Genomic DNA, 19022 nt, shown 5'->3' on the forward strand with positions numbered 1-19022 from the left:
GGGTGCTCCCTCAGGGTGAGAGCCTCATCTGGGGGTGCTCCCTTAGGGCGGAGGCCTCGTCTGGGGTGCTCCCTCAGGGTGGGGACACTCATCTGGGGTGCTCCCTCTGGGCGGCAGCCTCGTCTGAGGTGCTCCCTCAGGGCGGGAAGCCACGTCTGGGGTGCTCCCTCAGGGCAGGGAGCCTCGTCTGGGGTGCCCTCAGAGCGGCGGCCTCGTCTGGGGGTGCTCCCTCAGGGTAGGGAGCCTCGTCTGGGGTGCTCCCTCAGGGCGACGGCCTCATCTGGGGGTGCTCCCTCAGGGCGGGGAGCCTCGTCTGGGGTGCTCTCAGGGTGCAGAGCCTCGTCTGGGGTGCTCCCTCAGGGCGGGGCCTCGTCTGGGGTGCTCCCTCAGGGAGGGGCCTCGTCTGGGGTGCTCTCAGGGTGCAGAGCCTCGTCTGGGGTGCTCCCTCAGGGTGGTAGCCTCGTCTGGGGTGCTCCCTCAGGGCGGGGCCTCGTCTGGGGTGCTCCCTCAGGGCAGGGGCCTGTCTGGGGTGCTCCCTCAGGGCGGGGCCTCGTCTGGGGTTCTCCCTCAGGGTGGGAGCCTCGTCTGGGGTGCTCCCTCAGGGCGGGGCCTCGTCTGGGGTGCTCCCTCAGGGCGGGGCCTCGTCTGGGGTGCTCCCTCAGGGTGGGGGCCTGTCTGGGGTGCTCCCTCAGGGCGGGGCCTCGTCTGGGGTGCTCTCAGGGTGGGAGCCTCGTCTGGGGTGCTCCCTCAGGGTGGGAGCCTCGTCTGGGGTGCTCCCTCAGGGCGGGGCCTCGTCTGGGGTGCCCTCAGGGCGGGGCCTCGTCTGGGGTGCTCCCTCAGGGTGGGGGCCTGTCTGGGGTGCTCCCTCAGGGCGGGGCCTCGTCTGGGGTGCTCTCAGGGTGGGAGCCTCGTCTGGGGTGCTCCCTCAGGGCGGGGCCTCGTCTGGGGTGCTTCCTCAGGGCGGGGGCCTGTCTGGGGTGCTCCCTCAGGGCGGGGGCCTGTCTGGGGTGAGGATGGTGTGCACACAGCACTGGCTACAGATGGAAAAGTGGTGTGAATAACATGTTGAGAAGTTTTCCGTCTGCGGGAGCCTCCTTCCCCAGGGCCTCACTGGGCGACCCCCCCACTGCCTACCCCGCCACGTCTCCTGCAGCCTCTCCCCTCCCCGGCCGCCCTCCTGCAGCCTCTCCACCACCACCACCCCCCCGCCTCCTGCAGCCTCCCCCCATCCTGCAGCCCCCTCCCCCATCGCTCTCCAGCCCCCACAGCATGTTCTTGCCTCAGCCACTGCCACCAAGCTAGCTACGGCTGTGTGTTCCCTGTCTGGTCCCTCGCTAAGCGCGCAAGGACTGGACCTGTGGGCCATCTGAGTGCTCAGCAAACGCGTGCAGCTGTGTGCGTAGCAAACGGCGCCCTCCGAATCTCCCCAAAGCACAGAGGGCTGGGAAGAAACCCCAAAGGGACAGGAAAACGCAAGTACACACAGCAAAGCCAAGGAGGCGCAGCTAAGGCAGTGCTCAGAGGGCAACGCGTAGCCACAGGTGTGTCCCACACACACGGATACACCAAACACACAGCCACAGGTGTATCCCACACACACGTATACACCAAACACACAGCCACAGGTGTATCCCACACACATGTATACACCAAACGGATAGCCACAGATGTATCCCACACACATGTATACACCAAGCGGATAGCCACAGATGTATCCCACACACATGTATACACCAAACACACAGCCACAGGTGTATCCCACACACATGTGTACACCAAACACACAGCCACAGAGGTATCTCACACACATGTATACACCAAACACACAGCCACAGAGGTATCCCACATAAACATATACACCAAACCCAGAGCCACCGATATAACCACATAAACGTATACACCAAACCCAGAGCCACAGATGTATATCACATAAATGTGCACACCAAACGCATAGCCACAGACCACATAAATGTGTACACCAAACGCATAGCCACATACGTATCCCACATACATGTGTACACCAAACGCATAGCCACAGATGTATCCCACACACATGTATACACCAAACACACAGCCACAGGTGTATCCCACACACATGTATACACCAAACACACAGCCCCAGATGTATATCCCACACACATGTATACACCAAACGGATAGCCACAGATGTGTCCCACATAAACGTATACACCAAGCAGATAGCCACAGATGTATCCCACACACATGTATACACCAAACGGATAGCCACAGGTGTATCCCACATACATGTATACACCAAACCCATAGCCATAGATGTATCCCACATATACACCAAACACAGCCACAGATGTATCCCACATAAACGTATACACCAAGCGGATAGCCACAGATGTATCCCACACACATGTATACACCAAACACACAGCCACAGGTGTATCCCACATACACGTATACACCAAACACACAGCCACAGAGGTATCCCACACACACGTATACAGCAAACACACAGCCACAGGTGTATCCCACACACATGTATACACCAAATGGATAGCCACAGATGTATCCCACACACATGTATACACCAAACGGATAGTCACAGATGTATCCCACACACATGTATACACCAAACACACAGCCACAGGTGTATCCCACATAAACATATACACCAAACCCAGAGCCACCGATATAACCACATAAACGTATACACCAAACCCAGAGCCACAGATGTATATCACATAAATGTGCACACCAAACGCATAGCCACAGACCACATAAATGTGTACACCAAACGCATAGCCACATACGTATCCCACATAAATGTGTACCACATAAATGTGTACACCAAACGCATAGCCACAGATGTATCCCACATAAATGTGTACACCAAACGCATAGCCACAGATGTATATCACATAAATGTGCACACCAAACGCACAGCCACAGATGTGTCCCACATAAATGTATACACCAAACGCACAGCCACAGATGTGTCCCACATAAATGTATACACCAAACGCACAGCCACAGATGTGTCCCACATAAATGTGCACACCAAACGCACAGCCACAGATGTGTCCCACATAAATGTGCACACCAAACGCATAGCCACAGATGTGTCCCACATAAATGTATACACCAAACGCACAGCCACAGATGTGTCCCACATAAATGTGTACACCAAACGCATAGCCACAGATGTGTCCCACATAAATGTATACACCAAACGCACAGCCACAGATGTGTCCCACATAAATGTATACACCAAACGCACAGCCACAGATGTGTCCCACATAAATGTATACACCAAACGCACAGCCACAGATGTGTCCCACATAAATGTATACACCAAACGCACAGCCACAGATGTGTCCCACATAAATGTGCACACCAAACGCACAGCCACAGATGTGTCCCACATAAATGTGCACACCAAACGCACAGCCACAGATGTGTCCCACACACATGTGCACACCAGATAGCCACAGATGTGTCCCACACACATGTGCACACCAAACACACAGCCACAGATGTATCCCACACACATGTACACACCAAACACACAGCCACAGATGTGTCCCACACACATGTGCACACCAAACACACAGCCACAGATGTGTCCCACACACATGTGCACACCAAACACACAGCCACAGATGTGTCCCACACACATGTGCACACCAAACGCACAGCCACAGATGTGTCCCACACACATGTGCACACCAAACGCACAGCCACAGATGGCTGCCTGGCTATGGGCAGGAAGAGACTAAGTGGACCAGGACCCCCAGAGAGGACGTTCTGCAGAAGCAGCGCCAGCATGGGCAGGGGTCTGCCAGCAGACGAGTCCTGTTGTCGGGGGGAGGGTGGGCAGATGCCAAAGGGGGGATTAGTGGGGTCCCTGGTGATTTCCACTGGGGACTAAGAGCCAGTGCATCTCCCAGGGGACCCAAGTCTAAGCTGGTGCCTTCCCAGGGGCAGAAGCAGCGGAGGGTCTCACGCAGAAGTCCCACAGCAGTGGCAGGGTGTGTCCCTCGCCTTGGTGCCTCCCAAGAGCCCTGTGCCACTGCTGGGCCCCTGCTGTAAGTGGGAAACAGGGGTGGGGGAGGAAGGGAAAAGTGTCCAACTCAGGGTCTCTGTGATGCCAGGCCCAGAGGACCCAGTGCAGGGCCTGCACACACCAAGTAAGCATGCTCCTCCCACAGCCCTAGGGGCGGGGACCCAGTGCAGGGCCTGCACACACCAGGGTGAGCCCACATCCCACAGCCCTAGGGGCCGGGACCCAGTGCAGGGCCTGCACACACCAGGGTGAGCCCACATCCCACAGCCCTAGGGGCCGGGACCCAGTGCAGGGCCTGCACACACCAGGTGAGGGCTCCTCCCACAGCCCTATCACAACCCTGTCATGATGATTGACAGAGGCAAAGGAGGGCCGAGGGCCTGAGAGGTGGACCGGGCTCCTCAGTCACACCACCCAGGGAGCAGGGCCCAGGGCGGCAGGCAGGTGGTGGGGCTCCCCCAGGACATGCACACCGGCCACATGCTGTCGGGGCTGCCAACTCCACCGCTGTGCCCCACCCAGCCCGAGTCCCTTGGCCTGTCCCAGTACAAGTCCCCGTCCGGCCTGTTGTCTCGGAGCACGGAGCTCAGCTGGCTGCCTGGCTCCATCACCCCACCACCTTACAGAGGTCTGACAGGCAGGAGAGGTAGGCCCAACCACGCCTCCCAAGGCAGGAGAGGTAAGGCCCAACCACGCCTCCCAAGGCAGGAGAGGTAAGGCCCAACCACGCCTCCCAAGCCCAGAGCCCCGCAGACCCCCTCTCTCACAGCTAAAGCCGGAGTCCTCACGCCGACCTACGGCTCCCACCTCCTGGCTGCGCCTGCAGCGTGTCCGCTCCGCTCCTACCCCAGGACCGTCAACCGAGCTGGAAGGCTGACTCCCAGGAATCCTGCCCCCCCTGCTGGACCAGGGAGCCCCTGGATGACCGGTCAGCCACTGCTGCCCCGGCCTGCACCCCAGATGCTGCTCCGTGGGCTCCCTCTCCCCGTCACTCTCGATGCCCGCAGCACCGACTCCACGCAGGCCGAGGCTTCCAGGCTCCGTCCGGCCTGTCTGCAAACCTAGGGCAGTGCCTGCCTTGGCAAATGTTTGCCGCGGGCCGGGGAGGTCAGTGCTTCGCGGAACCCACTCCTCCTCTCCAGCACGCCCATGTTTAAAGCACACCCTGGTGCCTCCCAGCTGTCCAGAGAGGACTGCACACCCGGGGACTGTGCTGTGTCACTGACCGCGTGGACGGCACCCCCACTCCGGAACGCCACCCCTGCCTCCCACGGGAACTTCGAGTTGTGCGCCCTCGCAGCGCGCACACCCCTGCAGGACTGCGTCCTGCTGCATCTCCAGGCCCGAGACTGCTCGTCTGACAGCTGTTGAACAAGTGCAGGGGCGGGGTCAGACCAGCCGAGCTCGGCGGGAGCTGACAGCGCTCACTCCAAGGCCCTCTGACAGCAGCCTTCCCTCCCGTTCTGCCCATGCACGCACCAACCTCACGGCCACCCCAGGACCTTTGCACGCGCCGCCCCCGCTGCCTGTGCACCCCGATCTCTGCCTGGCTAAGTCACCGCCCCAAACTCGAGTTCTGTCCGAGTGTCTCAGGCTCCCCGAGAACCCACAGAGCAACGCTCACGCTGTTAACCCATCTGCCTGTTTCTGAGCCGGCCCCTCCACTAGACGGAGAACCGGGTGGGCTGAAAGACCCCGCGAGCCCCTCCGTCCCTGATGCAGGCAGCGGGCGCACGCCCCTGCAGGGTTGGGGTCTTCCCTAGGCGGGCGCACGCCCCTGCAGGGTTGGGGTCTCTAGGCGGGCGCACGCCCCCTGCAGGGTTGGGGTCTCTAGGCGGGCGCACGCCCCCTGCAGGGTTGGGGTCTTCCCTAGGCGGGCGCACGCCCCTGCAGGGTTGGGGTCTCTAGGCGGGCGCACGTCCCTGCAGGGTTGGGGTCTTCCCTAGGCGGGCGCACGCACCCTACAGGGTTGGGGCCCCTAGGCGGGCGCACGCCCCCTGCAGGGTTGGGGTCTTCCCTAGGCGGGCGCACGCCCCCTGCAGGGTTGGGGTCTTCCCTAGGCGGGCGCACGCCCCTGCAGGGTTGGGGTCTTCCCTAGGCGGGCGCACGCCCCTTGCAGGATTGGGGTCTTCCCTAGGCGGGCGCACTCCCCTGCAGGGTTGGGGTCGTCCCTAGGCGGGCGCAAGCCCCCTGCAGGGTTGGGGTCTTCCCTAGGCGGGCGCACGCCCCCTGCAGGGTTGGGGTCTCTAGGCGGGCGCACGCCCCTTGCAGGGTTGGGGTCTCTAAGCGGGCGCACGCCCCTTGCAGGGTTGGGGTCTTCCCTAGGCGGGCGCACGCCCCTGCAGGGTTGGGGTCTTCCCTAGGCGGGCACACGCCCCTGCAGGGTTGGGGTCTTCCCTAGGCGGGCGCACGCCCCCTGCAGGGTTGGGGTCTCCAGGCGGGCGCACGCCCCTGCAGGGTTGGGGTCTCTAGGCGGGCGCACGCCCCTTGCAGGGTTGGGGTCTTCCCTAGGCGGGCGCACGCCCCTTGCAGGGTTGGGGTCTCTAGGCGGGCGCACGCCCCTTGCAGGGTTGGGGTCCCGGGCGGCGGCCACGGAGTGCGGGAGAAGCTGGGAGAAGCGCACCCAGGCTGAGCAGGCCAGGGCAGGGGGCGGGTCTTCCCTCCCCCTGAAGGGGTCCGCACCCCGCGGGGCGGCCGAGGCTGTGTTCTGCGGGGGAATTTCTGGGAGGTCTGCAGGAAAGAGGCATTTCTGGGCGATGACCGGAATATTTTCACACCAACAAAGCGGGGTGGCCGGGGCGGAGGGGGCAGGAGGCAGTGGACGCCCGGGGGGCTCCGCTGGACGAGGCGAGGCGACGACGGGGGACTATGCACAGGGCCCCGGCGGGGGGCCGCTGGCAGGGGACACTTGGGGTGGTCTGACGCGGGCGCCGTGCCGGGGGCTGCCCCGCAAGGCCCCGGCGGGAGAAGCACCGATGTTCGGGAGAGCGATGTCCCGGGGCCGGGGGCGGGCCAGGGCAGGACCCCCCGCCCGCGCCGCGCCCCGCGCCCCGTCACTCACCGGCGCCGGGGTCTCCGCCGGGAGCAGGCCGAGGAGGCGGAGGAGGCGCCGCCGCTCCGGGGAGACCCGAGGGCCCGACCGGAAGTGCCGCCCCCTGCGCGCCCCCCCTCCGCGGCAGCCCCGCGCCGCCCGCCCGGAAGCGGAAGTGGCGCCCGTTCCCGAGGCGCCGGCGTGGAGAATCGGAACGCGGCGGCGGCGGCGGCGGCGGCGGCAGCGGCTGCGCACTGGCTCGCGGCTGCGGGCGGCGCCTGCGCACTGCACGCCCGCCTGTCAGGGCTCCGCCCACGCGCCCCGGAGGTCGCCGAAAGCCACACCCCTGGCTCCGGGCGCACGCCTAGGCCCCGCCCCCTGCCTCTGAGCCACGCCCACCTCAGTGCCTGATCGTCAGGAATCCTAACCTCCTCAAAGTCCTCTTCGCTCCGCCCCTCCTCCTCTTGAGCCCCGCCCCTCCCCTAAGCCCCGCCTCCTGACCATAAGCCCTGCCCCGTCAAGCTGCAGGGGCTGAGCCCTGCCCGCGGGTCCCCCAGCGGGGAAGCTGCACCTGTCGCGTGAGCCTGTCAGTCACTCCCTTCACCAGCCGTTCTCAGGGTAGGACTCGCAGGCCGGCCCCAGACCCTACTGAATGGGAACCCTGGCGGTGGGGTCGGGGGGTCCCCCATTTTAAGTACCCTTTGGACTGATCCTGGCGCTGCTACCGCTCAGAGCAGCCACGTACGCCCAGTCCGGTCTAGCCCACCATTCAGCAACATCCCCTAGGGTTAGACCCCACCTCTCCTAAAGGCTCCCCTTTGAGCCCCCCTAGTCTCCCTACATTGCTCTTTCTGCTAAACCTCCTTCACCCCCACCCCAAGTCAGCCCCCTCTAAGGCGCCCGCCCACGCCCACGAGCTCGCCTGCCTCGGCGTCAGCCCCGCCCCTCTCTCTCTAACTCCTGGCTGACACCTGCCGCTGGGCCTGGGCCTCGCCTTCCCGGCCGTGGACTGGCTCTCGGGACAGGGGCGGGGCGGGGGGCGGCGAGGCGGCCCTGGAATCACGCCCGTGTAAGTTTCCACGTTCACTCAGATTGCATATTTATTGGACGCACGTTGGGGTCCCGCGGGGGCAGGGGGAGGAGCCGTGGCTTCCCCCGCCCCCCTCTTTGGCATCACGCTAACACGAGGCACGGCACAAGGGGGTCCTCCCCGGAGAGGTGGCCATCAGCGCACACACACAGAAGCCAGTAGGCACGATTTATTTCCGCGGCCCCTGCCTCCGAGGGCCTGTCCGTCGGGGGGCAGCGCGGCAGAAGGCAGCAGGATCCACGAGTTGAGGTCCCCACCGTCCGCCCCCTCCCGCAGCGGGAAGACGGAACAGAAGGGGGTCCCGGCCCCCTGGCCCAGGCCCAGCACCAGCTGGACTCCCAGCTCTAAACCTGGCCCGGGGAGAGAGGGCCGGGGGTGCGGGTCAGGCCGGCTCCCGCCCGCCCTCCTCCTCCTCCTCCTCCTCCTCGGCCCCTGCGGTGGCCGGGATGCCCTCGTCGTCCCACGGCGGCTCGGGGCCGGGGTCCGGCGGGCCCAGGGGCACCGCCAAGCCCTCGGGGTGCTTGCGCTTGGCATGGCGCCGCAGCGTGTTGGCCTCGGTGAAGCGCAGGCGGCAGACGGGGCACTGGTAGGGGCGCTCCCCGGAGTGCACGCGGTGGTGGTGCGCCAGCTCGCCCGCCTCGCGGAAGCGGCGTGGGCACAGCGGGCAGCGGAAGGGCCGCAGGCCAGCGTGGATGTTGCAGTGCCGCCGCAGGTGGCTGGACCGCTTGAAGGTCTTCCCGCAGTCCTTGCACGCGTGCGGCTTCAGCTCCGAGTGCGAGATGCTGTGGCGCTCCAGGTCGGAGAGGTAGGGGAAGGCCCGCAGGCACACCGGGCAGAAGTGCGGGGCCTTCCTGGAGCCGGAGCCCTCGGGCCCCGCGGCCGCCGACCCCTCAGAGACCGTGTAGGGCACTCCCTGGTCGTCGATGAGCAGCAGGTCCCTGCCTGCGCCGCTGCCCGCGGGGGCCGTGGCCCCCTGCGCCCGCGGCGGCGGCGGATCCGGCCCTGACTTGGGGCGGCGGCCCCGTCTGCGGGGGAGGGAGGCCTTGAGCGTCCGGTGGGAGGCGGCGCCCCCCCCAGGTTGGCGGCCTCGGCGGCCCGGGGGGACGGGAGGAGGTAAGGCCAGAGGTTTGTCTTCCTCTCCAGGCAAAGGCGAAGGCAACGGGTCTGGGCTGGGGGTGTCCATGGAGCAGTGGGGGGCTTGGGTCTAGGCACTGGAGCTGGCTAAGAAGAGAGAGGGGGCAGCGTCAGGGCTGGGAAGGCCCGGGCACCCCCGGTGCCCCCAGACACCTGTCCTGCCCCTCTCTCTCCGCGCCTGGAGCTGGCTGTGGGGGGCGTTCATGGTCATGACCAGGGTCACGGCGGCGGCAGGGGGACAAGGTTCTGTGTGTGCCCCACGCCTCCCTCGAAGTTCAAGGTCACCACGGTCTGGGAGGACGGACAGAGTCCACCCACGGGAGGACGCGGGCCAAGCCCCCCGAGGTTCTTCCACCCCAGCGCCCTCGGCTGGCTCAAGGGCGTTAGGGGCGCAGGCGGGGCTGGCCCGTGCGTGGGTGGCCAGTTAACATCCCAGTGGCTACAGAGTCCAGGGCCTCGGGTCAGCTGCCCTGAGCTCAAGGGCTGAGCCCTGTCACTGCTGTGTGTGGCTCCAGCACGTCCCTAAGCCTGGGACACCTGCTCCGTTCTACCCCCCTGCCTGGACAGGTGGCGGAGGGAGCCGTGACCACGGCCAGCATCCGCTCACACCAACCCTCCCCGCCCTCGCTCTGCAAGTGGGGAAACCGAGGCACGGGAAGCCAGCTCCACCCAAGTTCCCTCGTGTCAGCGAGTGAGTGGCCGGGCCAGCGCTCAGACCAGCGGCCCCGGGGAAAGCGAAGAAATGGACATGCCGAGGCCGGGGGTCCTGGGTTCGAGTCCGGCTCCGCTGGGACCCAGCGAGTGGGCATTGCCAGGGTTCTCGAGAGCACCCAGTGGGGCTGCTGGCGCACCACCGCCATCCCCGCGCCCCAGCGCCCGCCCACGCGGAGCCTGAGGTTTACACGCGAGAAGGGCGAGCGCACGCGCTGCGGGCGGCCCCCCGCACGCCGTCTCCGTGGGAACCCGGACGCCTCGCCCCCGGCCAACGGCTCGCTCCCGGGCTCTCCGGGCGCGGTACCCCCAACTGGCCCCTACCCCCGGCCCGCGTGCAGGCGCGTGCCCGTGCGGCGCGCGGGGCGGGCCCTGCGGGGGCGGCGGCCAATGAGCGGCGCCGCGGCCCGCCGCCGGCCGGGGCCGCCCGGAAGGGGGTCTGCGCGCGCGCGCGCCCGGGGCCGGCCCGGCGGGGCGCGCGGCGGCGCGCGCAGGTGTCGGGGGGCGCTCTCCGGCGGCGCGCGCCCTCGGCCTCCCCTCCCCCGCCCGGGCCCCCCGCCTCTCGGGTACCTCATTTGCATGTCGCCCGGCTCGCGAGGGTGCGCGCGCGCGCGCCGCGCGGGGGGCGGCGGGGCCGGTGCGTGGGAAGGGGCGGCGGCGGCGGCGGGCGGCGGCGGCGCGCGGGGGCCGGCCCCGCCCCTGGGAGGCGACGCGGGGCGGTGCCGCCCGCTCCCCCGCCCGAGGCCCGCGCGCCCGCGGGGAACAAAGGGGACGCGCTGGGTCCTAAGCACCGGGAGCGGCCGCGCGGGCGAGGCGTGCCTGCACAGCGGGCCGCCCCGTCTGCCCGAGCACCCGCCGCCGCGTCCCCACTACATCGATATAAGTGTCTTTTCTGTCACGAAGCACCCGGCCGGGGGACCCGACCATAGCGATCGCACGAGAAGCGGGAAAATGGCAGCCCGTTGCCCGTAACTAACATGGCGCCGGGCCGGCTTCTTAGCGCCGCGGAGGGCTCAGCGAGAATGCGGTGCCCGTCTTATCTCTGAGGCGCACTCGACGCGTTTCAGGTCCTCGTCACCCCTGACGGAGTGCTGTGCCTCAGGAACGGGTTTGAGGCAGGAATGGGGAATCGCATCGCCCTCGCCTGCGTTAGCGCCTCCTAGCGTCGCCGCGCTGACCTGGTTGCCCTCAGTCTCTATGGCGCCGTGCGACCCCCCCAGGCCCCGCCCCTCGTCCTGCCCTCACCTAAGATGGCGGCCGCCCGGCTTCCCTAACCTCCGGGGCTGGGGAAAGGAAGGGAAAGAGGGAGAAGGGCGGGGGGGCGAGGGGGAGCCGAGAGGGCGGGAAAGGGGGGTGAGGGGGCCGGGAGCGAGGCGGAAGTCGAGGGGCCCCCCGGGTGGAAGTGACGCTGCCCCCGCTGCCCAAAATGTCGGCGCCCAGAGGGAGGTGTAAGTAATTAAAGAGGAAAGCCGACCGACTTCTCCGGCCTCCCGGGGCCACGCCGGGCCTCCAGGACGTCCGCTCCGTACGAGCGAGGTGGACTCCGGTGGCCCCGGGCCCGCCGGACCCGCCTCCGCCGCGGCCTCCCGGCGCTGCCCCGCAGGGGCAGGGGGAGGGGCACAAAAGGCCGGCTCTCGAGGCCTGCTCGGGGCGCCAGGGCCCGGGGCCGGCTCGGAGCCTGCGGGAGGAGCGGGAGGCGGGGCTCGGCGGGATGGGGCGGGGCGAGCGGTGGGAGGAGCCCGGGGCGGGGCTTAGCGTGGCGACGGGCAGGGTTTAGGGGCTGTGGGTAGGCTGTGGGCCTGGCTTAGACAAGGCGGGGGCTGTACAGGGGCGTGGCTCCACGGTGGGGGCCGGGCCTCGGCAAAGGGGGGCGTGGCTCCACGGGGGAGGGAGGGGCCTAGGCAAAAGCAGGGCGGGGCTCCATAGTGGGGGCGGAGCTTAGACAAAGCTGGGGCTGGTGTGGGCGTGGCCCGTGGTGGGGGCGGGGCCTGGGCAAGGCGGGGGCGGGGCCTAGGCACAGAAGTGACGGGAAGCCCACTGAGGCTTCGCTGGGCTGAGCGCTTCCGTGGAACGGGCAGCCCCTCCCGGTGGAAGAGAGGGGCCGCGGGGGGCACGGATGGGCCCGGAGCCGAGTTGGCGCGCTCGGGGCTTCCTTAACGGGGGAGGTGCGGGAGGCCGTGGCGGCAGGTGTCCGCGCAGAAGAGCGGGGCGCAGCGATGGGGGGGTAACAGCACGGTGGTTCCGATTCCCCCAAGGAGGCCTGCAGTGGGCTCTGCCCACATATACCCCCGGCGCGCCCAGTGGACTGCCCGAGGGGGCGGGGCCAGGAGTGGGGGGCGGGGCATAGGGGGCGGGGCCTCACAGCAGGCCGACTGGACCGTTCCAGGTGATTGACAGAGTGGGGACGGGAGAGTAGGCTGTGCAGGGCAGTGGGAGGGGCGCAGGGGACGTTGGAAGTGGGATGGGCGCGCATGGCCTCGGAGGGTGCCTCCCAGGGGACAGGGGTTCTGGGGGCGGCCCTTCAGCGGCTCCCACTGCCTCCCTCCTGCAGAGAGAGCGCCCACCGGCCGCTGCACCCCCGCCGCCATGGACGACGCCCCGCTACCCGCACCCCCGGCGGCCCCCGCCGCGGCCCCGCCCGCCGCCGCCCCCCGCGTGCCCTTTCACTGCAGTGAATGCGGCAAGAGCTTCCGCTACCGCTCGGACCTGCGGCGCCACTTCGCGCGCCACACGGCGCTCAAGCCCCACGCGTGTCCACGCTGCGGAAAGGGCTTCAAACACAGCTTCAACCTGGCCAACCACCTGCGCTCGCACACCGGGGAGCGGCCCTACCGCTGCTCCGCCTGCCCCAAGGGCTTCCGGGACTCCACCGGCCTGCTGCACCACCAGGTGAGTCCGCCGGCGAGGAGCCCGGGGCTCCCTGCGTCCCCGCCCAGGGACCCTGGCCAGGGCTCTCCCTGCGTCCCCGCCCAGGGACCCTGGCCAGTCAGCACCAGCCTTTCCTTCCCGCTGGCCCCTGTGTCCACGGCCAGGAGCCCAGCAAGGAGAGCATGGCCCGAATCGCTGCCCCCACCGTGTGCGCCTCGTGGAGGCTCCACCCATTCAGCAGTGACTGCGCGTGTTCCCTGCTCAACCCCTGGTAGCCAAGGGGCCCTCTGCCTCCACAGAGCTCGCACTCCTGGGGAGGTGGTCATCTGTCGGAGTGACCGGGTGCCCGCTGCTTCGAAGCCTCCACACTCAGGATGGGGGGGAGGGACATGCATGACCTCGGAGGCCTCACCCTGCCCACCAGTGGGTTGAACCGTTCCTGAGCACCTGCTGTATGCGGGCACAGGGGAACAAAGCGGACACGTGGCCGCCCAGCTGAGCGGAGTGCTGTGAGAGGTGTGAGGCAGGGGCGGGGCGGGGCGGGAAGCAGACTTCTAGGCCGGCAGGGCTCCGCCGTGGGAGCGGCCACCACGGGCACCCCAGGCAGCGAGGAAGCCGGCGGGGAAGACAGCAAGCGCAGTGACAGTGGATCGAGTCCCCCACACACCACGTTTGGAGGCGGCATCACAAATGGGCAGACGCAAAAAACCCGCTGCCACCCAAGCCTCTTACAGCGCCCCGGCTGCCGCCTGGCCGGGCCGCGGGCAGAGCACGGGTTTCTGGGCTCCCTCCCGGGAGGCTCTGATCCCCCAGATCTGGGAGCGATCCCCGGGGCCCGCCGGCGCCCGCGGGGCTGGGCGGCAGTGCCGCGCCTGCGCAGGTCGGGCCCCCGGGGCGCTGACGCCTGCCGTCGCCCTGCGTGCGTCTCGTTCCAGGTGGTGCACACCGGGGAGAAGCCCTACTGCTGCCTGGTGTGCGAGCTCCGCTTCTCCTCGCGCTCCAGCCTCGGCCGCCACCTCAAGCGCCAGCACCGCGGGGTGCTCCCGTCGCCGCTGCAGCCCGGCTCGGGCCTGCCCGCCCTGAGCGCGCCCTGCTCGGTCTGCTGCAACGTAGGACCCTGCTCCGTGTGCGGGGGCGCCGCGGCGGGCAGCGCCGAGGGCCTGGAGGGGGCGGGCGCCGGCGGCTGGGGCTTGGCCGAAGCGGCCGCCGCGGCCGCCGCCTCCTTGCCCCCGTTTGCCTGCGGGGCCTGCGCGCGGCGCTTCGACCACGGCCGCGAGCTGGCGGCCCACTGGGCCGTGCACACCGACGTGAAGCCCTTCAAGTGCCCGCGCTGCGAGCGCGACTTCAACGCGCCTGCGCTGCTGGAGCGGCACAAGCTGACGCACGACCTGCAGGGGCCCGGCGCGCCCCCGGCGCAGGCCTGGGGCGAGGGCGCCGCGGCGGAGGTGGGCGCCGCGCCTCCGGCCAGGGACGGCGGGCTGCTCCTGGGCCCCGCGCGGGGCGGCGTGCCCGAGCTGGGGGCGCTCCCGGAGGGCGGCGGGGAGGCGGCGGCGGCGGCCGAGCCGTCTGAAGACACGCTGTACCAGTGCGACTGCGGCACCTTCTTCGCGTCGGCCGCCGCGCTGGCCGGCCACCTGGAGGCGCACTCCGGCCCCGCCACCTACGGCTGCGGCCACTGCGGGGCGCTGTACGCGGCGCTGGCCGCCCTGGAGGAGCACCGGCGGGTCAGCCACGGCGAGGGCGGCGGGGCCGAGGCGGCGGCGGCCGCGGCCCCGCCGGGGGACGGCGCGCCCGGGGAGCCCGCGTCGGGCTCGGGCCGCGGCAAGAAGATCTTCGGCTGCTCTGAGTGCGAGAAGCTGTTCCGCTCGCCGCGCGACCTGGAGCGGCACGTGCTGGTGCACACGGGCGAGAAGCCGTTCCCGTGCCTCGAGTGCGGGAAGTTCTTCCGCCACGAGTGCTACCTGAAGCGCCACCGGCTGCTGCACGGCACCGAGCGGCCCTTCCCCTGCCACGTCTGCGGCAAGGGCTTCATCACGCTCAGCAACCTCTCCAGGCACCTGAAGCTCCACCGGGGCATGGACTGACCGGCCCGCCGCGCCGGGCACCTGCGGATCCACACACAGCCCCGGAGCCGCGGCTCAGCACGCGCGGGCGTCCACGAGCTGCTGTCGGCTTGCGGGCCCTCGGAACCAGAGGCAGGCGCCGCCCAGGGAACACTGCCCCGCTCCCGAAGAGCCATGATTCCCGATGACCCTGATCTGGGGAATGTGGGTTGGGTGGGGGGGGACATGTCCCAAGATTCCCCTCCAGAAGCTACCCCCCCAGAATCGCTGGTGCCCCCCAGGAAGTGGATACAGCCGGAGTCTGCCTTCCGCGCCCCCTCCATTCCAGTCCCTGAGCTGATGAGGAGCAGGGTGGGCCGCCCTGCGCTGAGCTCCGCCTCCCTACTGCGGAGTGGATCGACCCGGCCATCTCCTCCCATCCCTGACACTAGAATAGACTGGTATAGGCTGGTCCAAGATACCCTGCCCCATGCCCCGTAGGATGGACTGACCCAGGTGCACACACGCCTGTCCACTCGGAATGGGCAGGCCCGGGCCGTGGGCTGCGCCCCCCCGCCCCCTCCCCTGCGTGAGAAGGGCAGCCGCGCCCTCTCCTGTGCCGCGTGGGCAGGTGCGCATTCCCCGGCCCGCACGAACTCAGTAGAGCGAGGTGGCGACTTTGCGCGCCCAGTCCGTCTCTCTCCATCTCCATCGGTCTGTCTGTGTCTGCGTTCCTCCCAATCCCAAGGGGGGGGGGGCTTGGCGAGGGGGTCCCCGCCCTGAGCCTCGACCTCTTCCCCTCTTCCCATGCCCCGATGTCTCCAGGACCCCAATAAACCTCGTCCTGTCTGTCACTGCCAACTCCTTTTCTGACCTGCCCCCTTCCCCGACTCAGGCGGGCCGCCTGAGACAGATGGGCCCCTCCATCCCGGCTGCCAGTCTGCCGTATAAACCGGAGCCTTTCCATCGCCCACCCAAGCGGAAGGCAGTCCACCTCCAACAGATGGCAGCCTTCAATCCCGTAGGACACGCCCCTTGGAGACCAAACTTAGAGACGCTTCCAGGAGGAGGCCCCGCCCCGCCCCTTAGAGCGGGGAACGGGTCCCGCCCATCAGGAGGCGTGGACCCTGCGGGCCACGCCCGAACGCTGACTCCCTGCCGGGCACTGAGACCCCTCCGGGATCCCACAGAGAGCGAAACAGACGACCCTGGCCCTCCTTGGGGGCGGGGGGGGGGGAGTATACTCTGATGCATGCGCAATGCGGGTGGTGGAGACCCATGAATGAAGGAAGCAGCCAATTTCCGGCGGTTGCAAGTCAAGAAATCGAGGGTCGAGGCCGTGCCACTCTAAATGGGGGTGCGGGAGGTCCGGGAAGGCCGCGCTGGCGAGGGGCTCGTGGTGGCAGCCCTGCAGGGTGAGGGGGACTTGGGGAAGGGGGCGCAGAGGCAGGCAGGGGCCACACGCCGCAGGCCCGGGGGGCCGCAGCTGGCGCGGGGCAGCTGGGTTTTAAGCCGGGAGGGCTGTGGGCACCCCTGCGGTCGGGCTGCTGAGTGCAGAAGGACCTGGGGGGCGCAGCGTGGGAGGGAGCTGTGGGGCCTGGACCAGCTGGCCAAGAGGAAGGGGAGGACTGGAGGTGGCATCTGGTTGTGTGCGTGTGCGTGCGTGTGTGGCAAGGGGTGTCAGGAGTGACGGCTTGGGGCGACACCTTTGTAATAAGGCCAGAAAACGGGGAGAACAAGCTTAGGGAAGGGTGTGTGGGGGTGGTCAGGAGTCCCTCCGCGGCTTCTTAAGTGTGAACCGTCCCGTGGCTCGGTGCTCGCTATGCTGACGCCTTGCACGGTGCGCGGTGCGGTGTTCTGCTAGGCACAGACCCGGGACCAGCACTTGCACCTGCACCGGGAGACACAGGTGAGAACATTCACAGCGGTAGCCCTCGGCACCCCTGGAATGTCCCCCAAAAACACAACCCTCAGGGCATCGGCACCGAGCGGTGGCTAAGACCCTCTTGTCCATGTCCAAGTGCCCGGGGTCGCAGCACTGACCTTAGAGAAGGCACTGCCCATTAGTGACAAGACCCACCCCTTAGAGACAGGCACCACCCCTTAGAGAAGGCACCGCCCCTTAGAGAAGGCATCACCCCCTTAGAGACAGTCACTGCCCCCTTAGAGAAGGCACTGCCCCCTTAGAGACAGGCACCGCCCCTTAATGCTGAGAGGCAGCAGTGACCACTCAAGTAACTGGGTGCCTGCCACCCACCTGAAGACCTGCACTGAACTCCTGGCTCCCAGCTACACCTGGCCCAGCCCCCGCCACTGCAGGTATCGGAGCGATCAGCAGATGCCCCCCCCCCCCCGCCCCGAGGTAACTAATGTTGGTACGTCAGGCTATGCAATACTATACAACACAGAATGAGTGGGGGGCTGGCTGGCATTGTGTTACAGCAGATTGGGCCACCACCAGTGACAGCAGTTTCCCACGTGAGCGCCAGTTCAAGTCCTGGCTGCTCCACTTACTGTCAGCTCCCTGCTAATGTGCCTGGGGAAGCAGTGGAAACGGCCCAGGCGCTGGGCCCGGCACCCACGTGGGAGGCCCTGGGTGTAGTGCCAGGCTCTTGGCTTTGGCCTGGTCCAGCCCCAGCCCCAGCCATTGAGGCCATGTGGGGAGTGAAACATCAGAGAGAAGTGCTTGCTCTCTCTCTCCCTCTCTCCCTCTTGGTCCGTAACTCAGCCTTTCAAGTAAAAATAAATATAAATCTTGGCCGGCGCCGCGGCTCACTAGGCTAATCCTCCGCCTAGCGGCGCCGGCACACCGGGTTCTAGTCCCGGTCGGGGCGCCGGATTCTATCCCGGTTGCCCCTCTTCCAGGCCAGCTCTCTGCTGTGGCCAGGGAGTGCAGTGGAGGATGGCCCAGGTGCTTGGGCCCTGCACCCCATGGGAGACCAGGATAAGTACCTGGCTCCTGCCATCGGATCAGCGCAGTGCGCCGGCCGTAGTGCGCCCGCCGCGGCGGCCATTGGAGAGTGAACCAACAGCAAAAGGAAGACCTTTCTCTCTGTGTCTCTCTCTCACTGTCCACTCTGCCTGTCAAAATAAATAAATAAATATAAATCTTTCTTAAACAAGAGAATAAATGAGACAACGTACACACCATTACACGGATGGAAGCCAAGAGGCCGGATGCAAGAAACCAGACACATGTGCCCATGCCTAGGACGTCCAAGAGCAGGCCCCGCTGAGCCGCAGGGCCCAGAGGCCTTGCGGGTCGTAAGCCCACCAGGAGAGCCGGGAGACGCGTTCCGAGGGGAGGAGAGCTGGGGTCGGGACCCTTGAGGCACTCCCAGGAGTGCCCAGTCTCGGAAGCAGATGGCATCGCATAGCCATCGTATAACCAGTTCAATGCAGCCTTCGCAGCGCTTCACGATTGAACACGTGTTCACGGAAGGAGACACTGCGTGGAGAAAACCGTGAGGGAGCAGCTTCTTCCCTGGAAATCCCCCACCGCCCACTAGAGAGGGCCCCTTGCCCCTCAGCCTTGAGACTGTCCCTCCCACCTCGCAACCACCCCTAAGAGAAGGCACCGCCCCCTAGTGACAAGACCCACCCCTTAGAGACAGGCACCACCCCTTAGAGAAGGCACCGCCCCTTAGAGACAGTCACTGCCCCCTTAGAGAAGGCACTGCCCCCTTAGAGACAGGCACCGCCCCTTAGAGACAGGCACCACCCCCTTAGGGATAAGACCCACCCCTTAGAGACAGGCACCGCCCCCTTAGAGAAGGCACCGCCCCTTAGAGAAGGCACCGCCCCCTTAGTGACAAGACCCACCCCTTAGAGAAGACACCGCCCCTTAGAGACAGGCACTGCCCCCTTAGAGTCAGGCACCACCCCCTTAGAGAAGGCACCGCCCCTTAGAGAAGGTACCACCCCCTTACTGACAAGACCCACCCCTTAGAGACAGGCACCGCCCCTTAGAGACAGGCACTGCCCCCTTAGTGACAAGACCCACCCCTTAGAGACAGCCACCACCCCTTAGAGAAGGCACCGCCCCCTTAGATACAGACACCGCCCCCTTAGAGATAAGACCCACCCCTTAGAGACAGGCACCGCCCCCTT

The 19022-nt window shown here is 67.1% G+C and overlaps 4 protein-coding genes across 13 annotated transcripts in view; 2 read left to right on the forward strand and 2 right to left on the reverse strand.

Annotated features, from left to right (window-relative positions):
• ZNF865 (zinc finger protein 865) overlaps positions 1 to 19022 on the reverse strand; it is a 162996-nt gene that overhangs the window by 11253 nt on the left and 132721 nt on the right. For 2 of the 8 annotated variants that reach the window (XM_089319625.1, XM_089319621.1), the window contains exon 1: positions 7098 to 7401. The exons of 1 other annotated variant lie outside the window; for it this stretch is intronic. The gene's annotated coding sequence lies outside the window, so the exon portion shown is untranslated. Of the gene's footprint in view, positions 1 to 7097; positions 7404 to 19022 lie in introns of those variants that run through there. 5 more of the 8 variants (XM_089319622.1, XM_089319626.1, XM_089319624.1 and 2 more) reach the window with 5 other exon arrangements.
• LOC149120698 (uncharacterized) lies at positions 1897 to 7087 on the forward strand. Its single transcript, XM_089319637.1, has 2 exons — positions 1897 to 4715; positions 4750 to 7087. The coding sequence occupies exon 1, from the start codon at positions 2523 to 2525 to the stop codon at positions 3456 to 3458; it is 936 nt and encodes a 311-aa protein (XP_089175763.1). The 5' UTR covers positions 1897 to 2522; the 3' UTR covers positions 3459 to 4715; positions 4750 to 7087.
• On the reverse strand, positions 8312 to 11761 carry ZNF524 (zinc finger protein 524). Of its 3 annotated transcripts, none has more exons than XM_070063622.2 (2): positions 11477 to 11761; positions 8312 to 9378 (listed from the first exon to the last, which is right to left on the reverse strand). In XM_070063622.2, exon 2 carries the CDS (start codon positions 9338 to 9340, stop codon positions 8540 to 8542), a length of 801 nt encoding a protein of 266 aa, XP_069919723.2. In that variant the 5' UTR covers positions 9341 to 9378; positions 11477 to 11761; the 3' UTR covers positions 8312 to 8539. The 3 variants fall into 3 exon arrangements, with proteins under 3 accessions (XP_069919723.2, XP_069919722.2, XP_069919720.2); XM_070063621.2 differs by lacking the exon at positions 11477 to 11761 and adding an exon at positions 10980 to 11122; XM_070063619.2 differs by lacking the exon at positions 11477 to 11761 and adding an exon at positions 10573 to 10954.
• FIZ1 (FLT3 interacting zinc finger 1) lies at positions 11319 to 15766 on the forward strand. Its single transcript, XM_070063616.2, has 3 exons — positions 11319 to 11450; positions 12554 to 12891; positions 13806 to 15766. The coding sequence occupies exons 2-3, from the start codon at positions 12589 to 12591 to the stop codon at positions 14952 to 14954; spliced, it is 1452 nt and encodes a 483-aa protein (XP_069919717.1). The 5' UTR covers positions 11319 to 11450; positions 12554 to 12588; the 3' UTR covers positions 14955 to 15766.

The sequence above is a fragment of the Oryctolagus cuniculus genome, chromosome 18 (genome assembly GCF_051225735.1).
Source record: "Oryctolagus cuniculus isolate XC-2025 breed Fujian yellow rabbit chromosome 18, ASM5122573v1, whole genome shotgun sequence".
Taxonomy (NCBI): domain Eukaryota; kingdom Metazoa; phylum Chordata; class Mammalia; order Lagomorpha; family Leporidae; genus Oryctolagus; species Oryctolagus cuniculus.

Bases quoted from the DNA above. Each gene is read 5' to 3' on its own strand.
- LOC149120698 (XM_089319637.1), top strand. From the start codon at position 2,523: ATGGATAGCCACAGATGTATCCCACACACATGTATACACCAAACGGAT.
- ZNF524 (XM_070063622.2), bottom strand. From the start codon at position 9,340: ATGGACACCCCCAGCCCAGACCCGTTGCCTTCGCCTTTGCCTGGAGAG.
- FIZ1 (XM_070063616.2), top strand. From the start codon at position 12,589: ATGGACGACGCCCCGCTACCCGCACCCCCGGCGGCCCCCGCCGCGGCC. The intron at 12,892-13,805 runs GTGAGTCCGCCG...GTCTCGTTCCAG, and splicing joins CCGGCCTGCTGCACCACCAG to GTGGTGCACACCGGGGAGAA.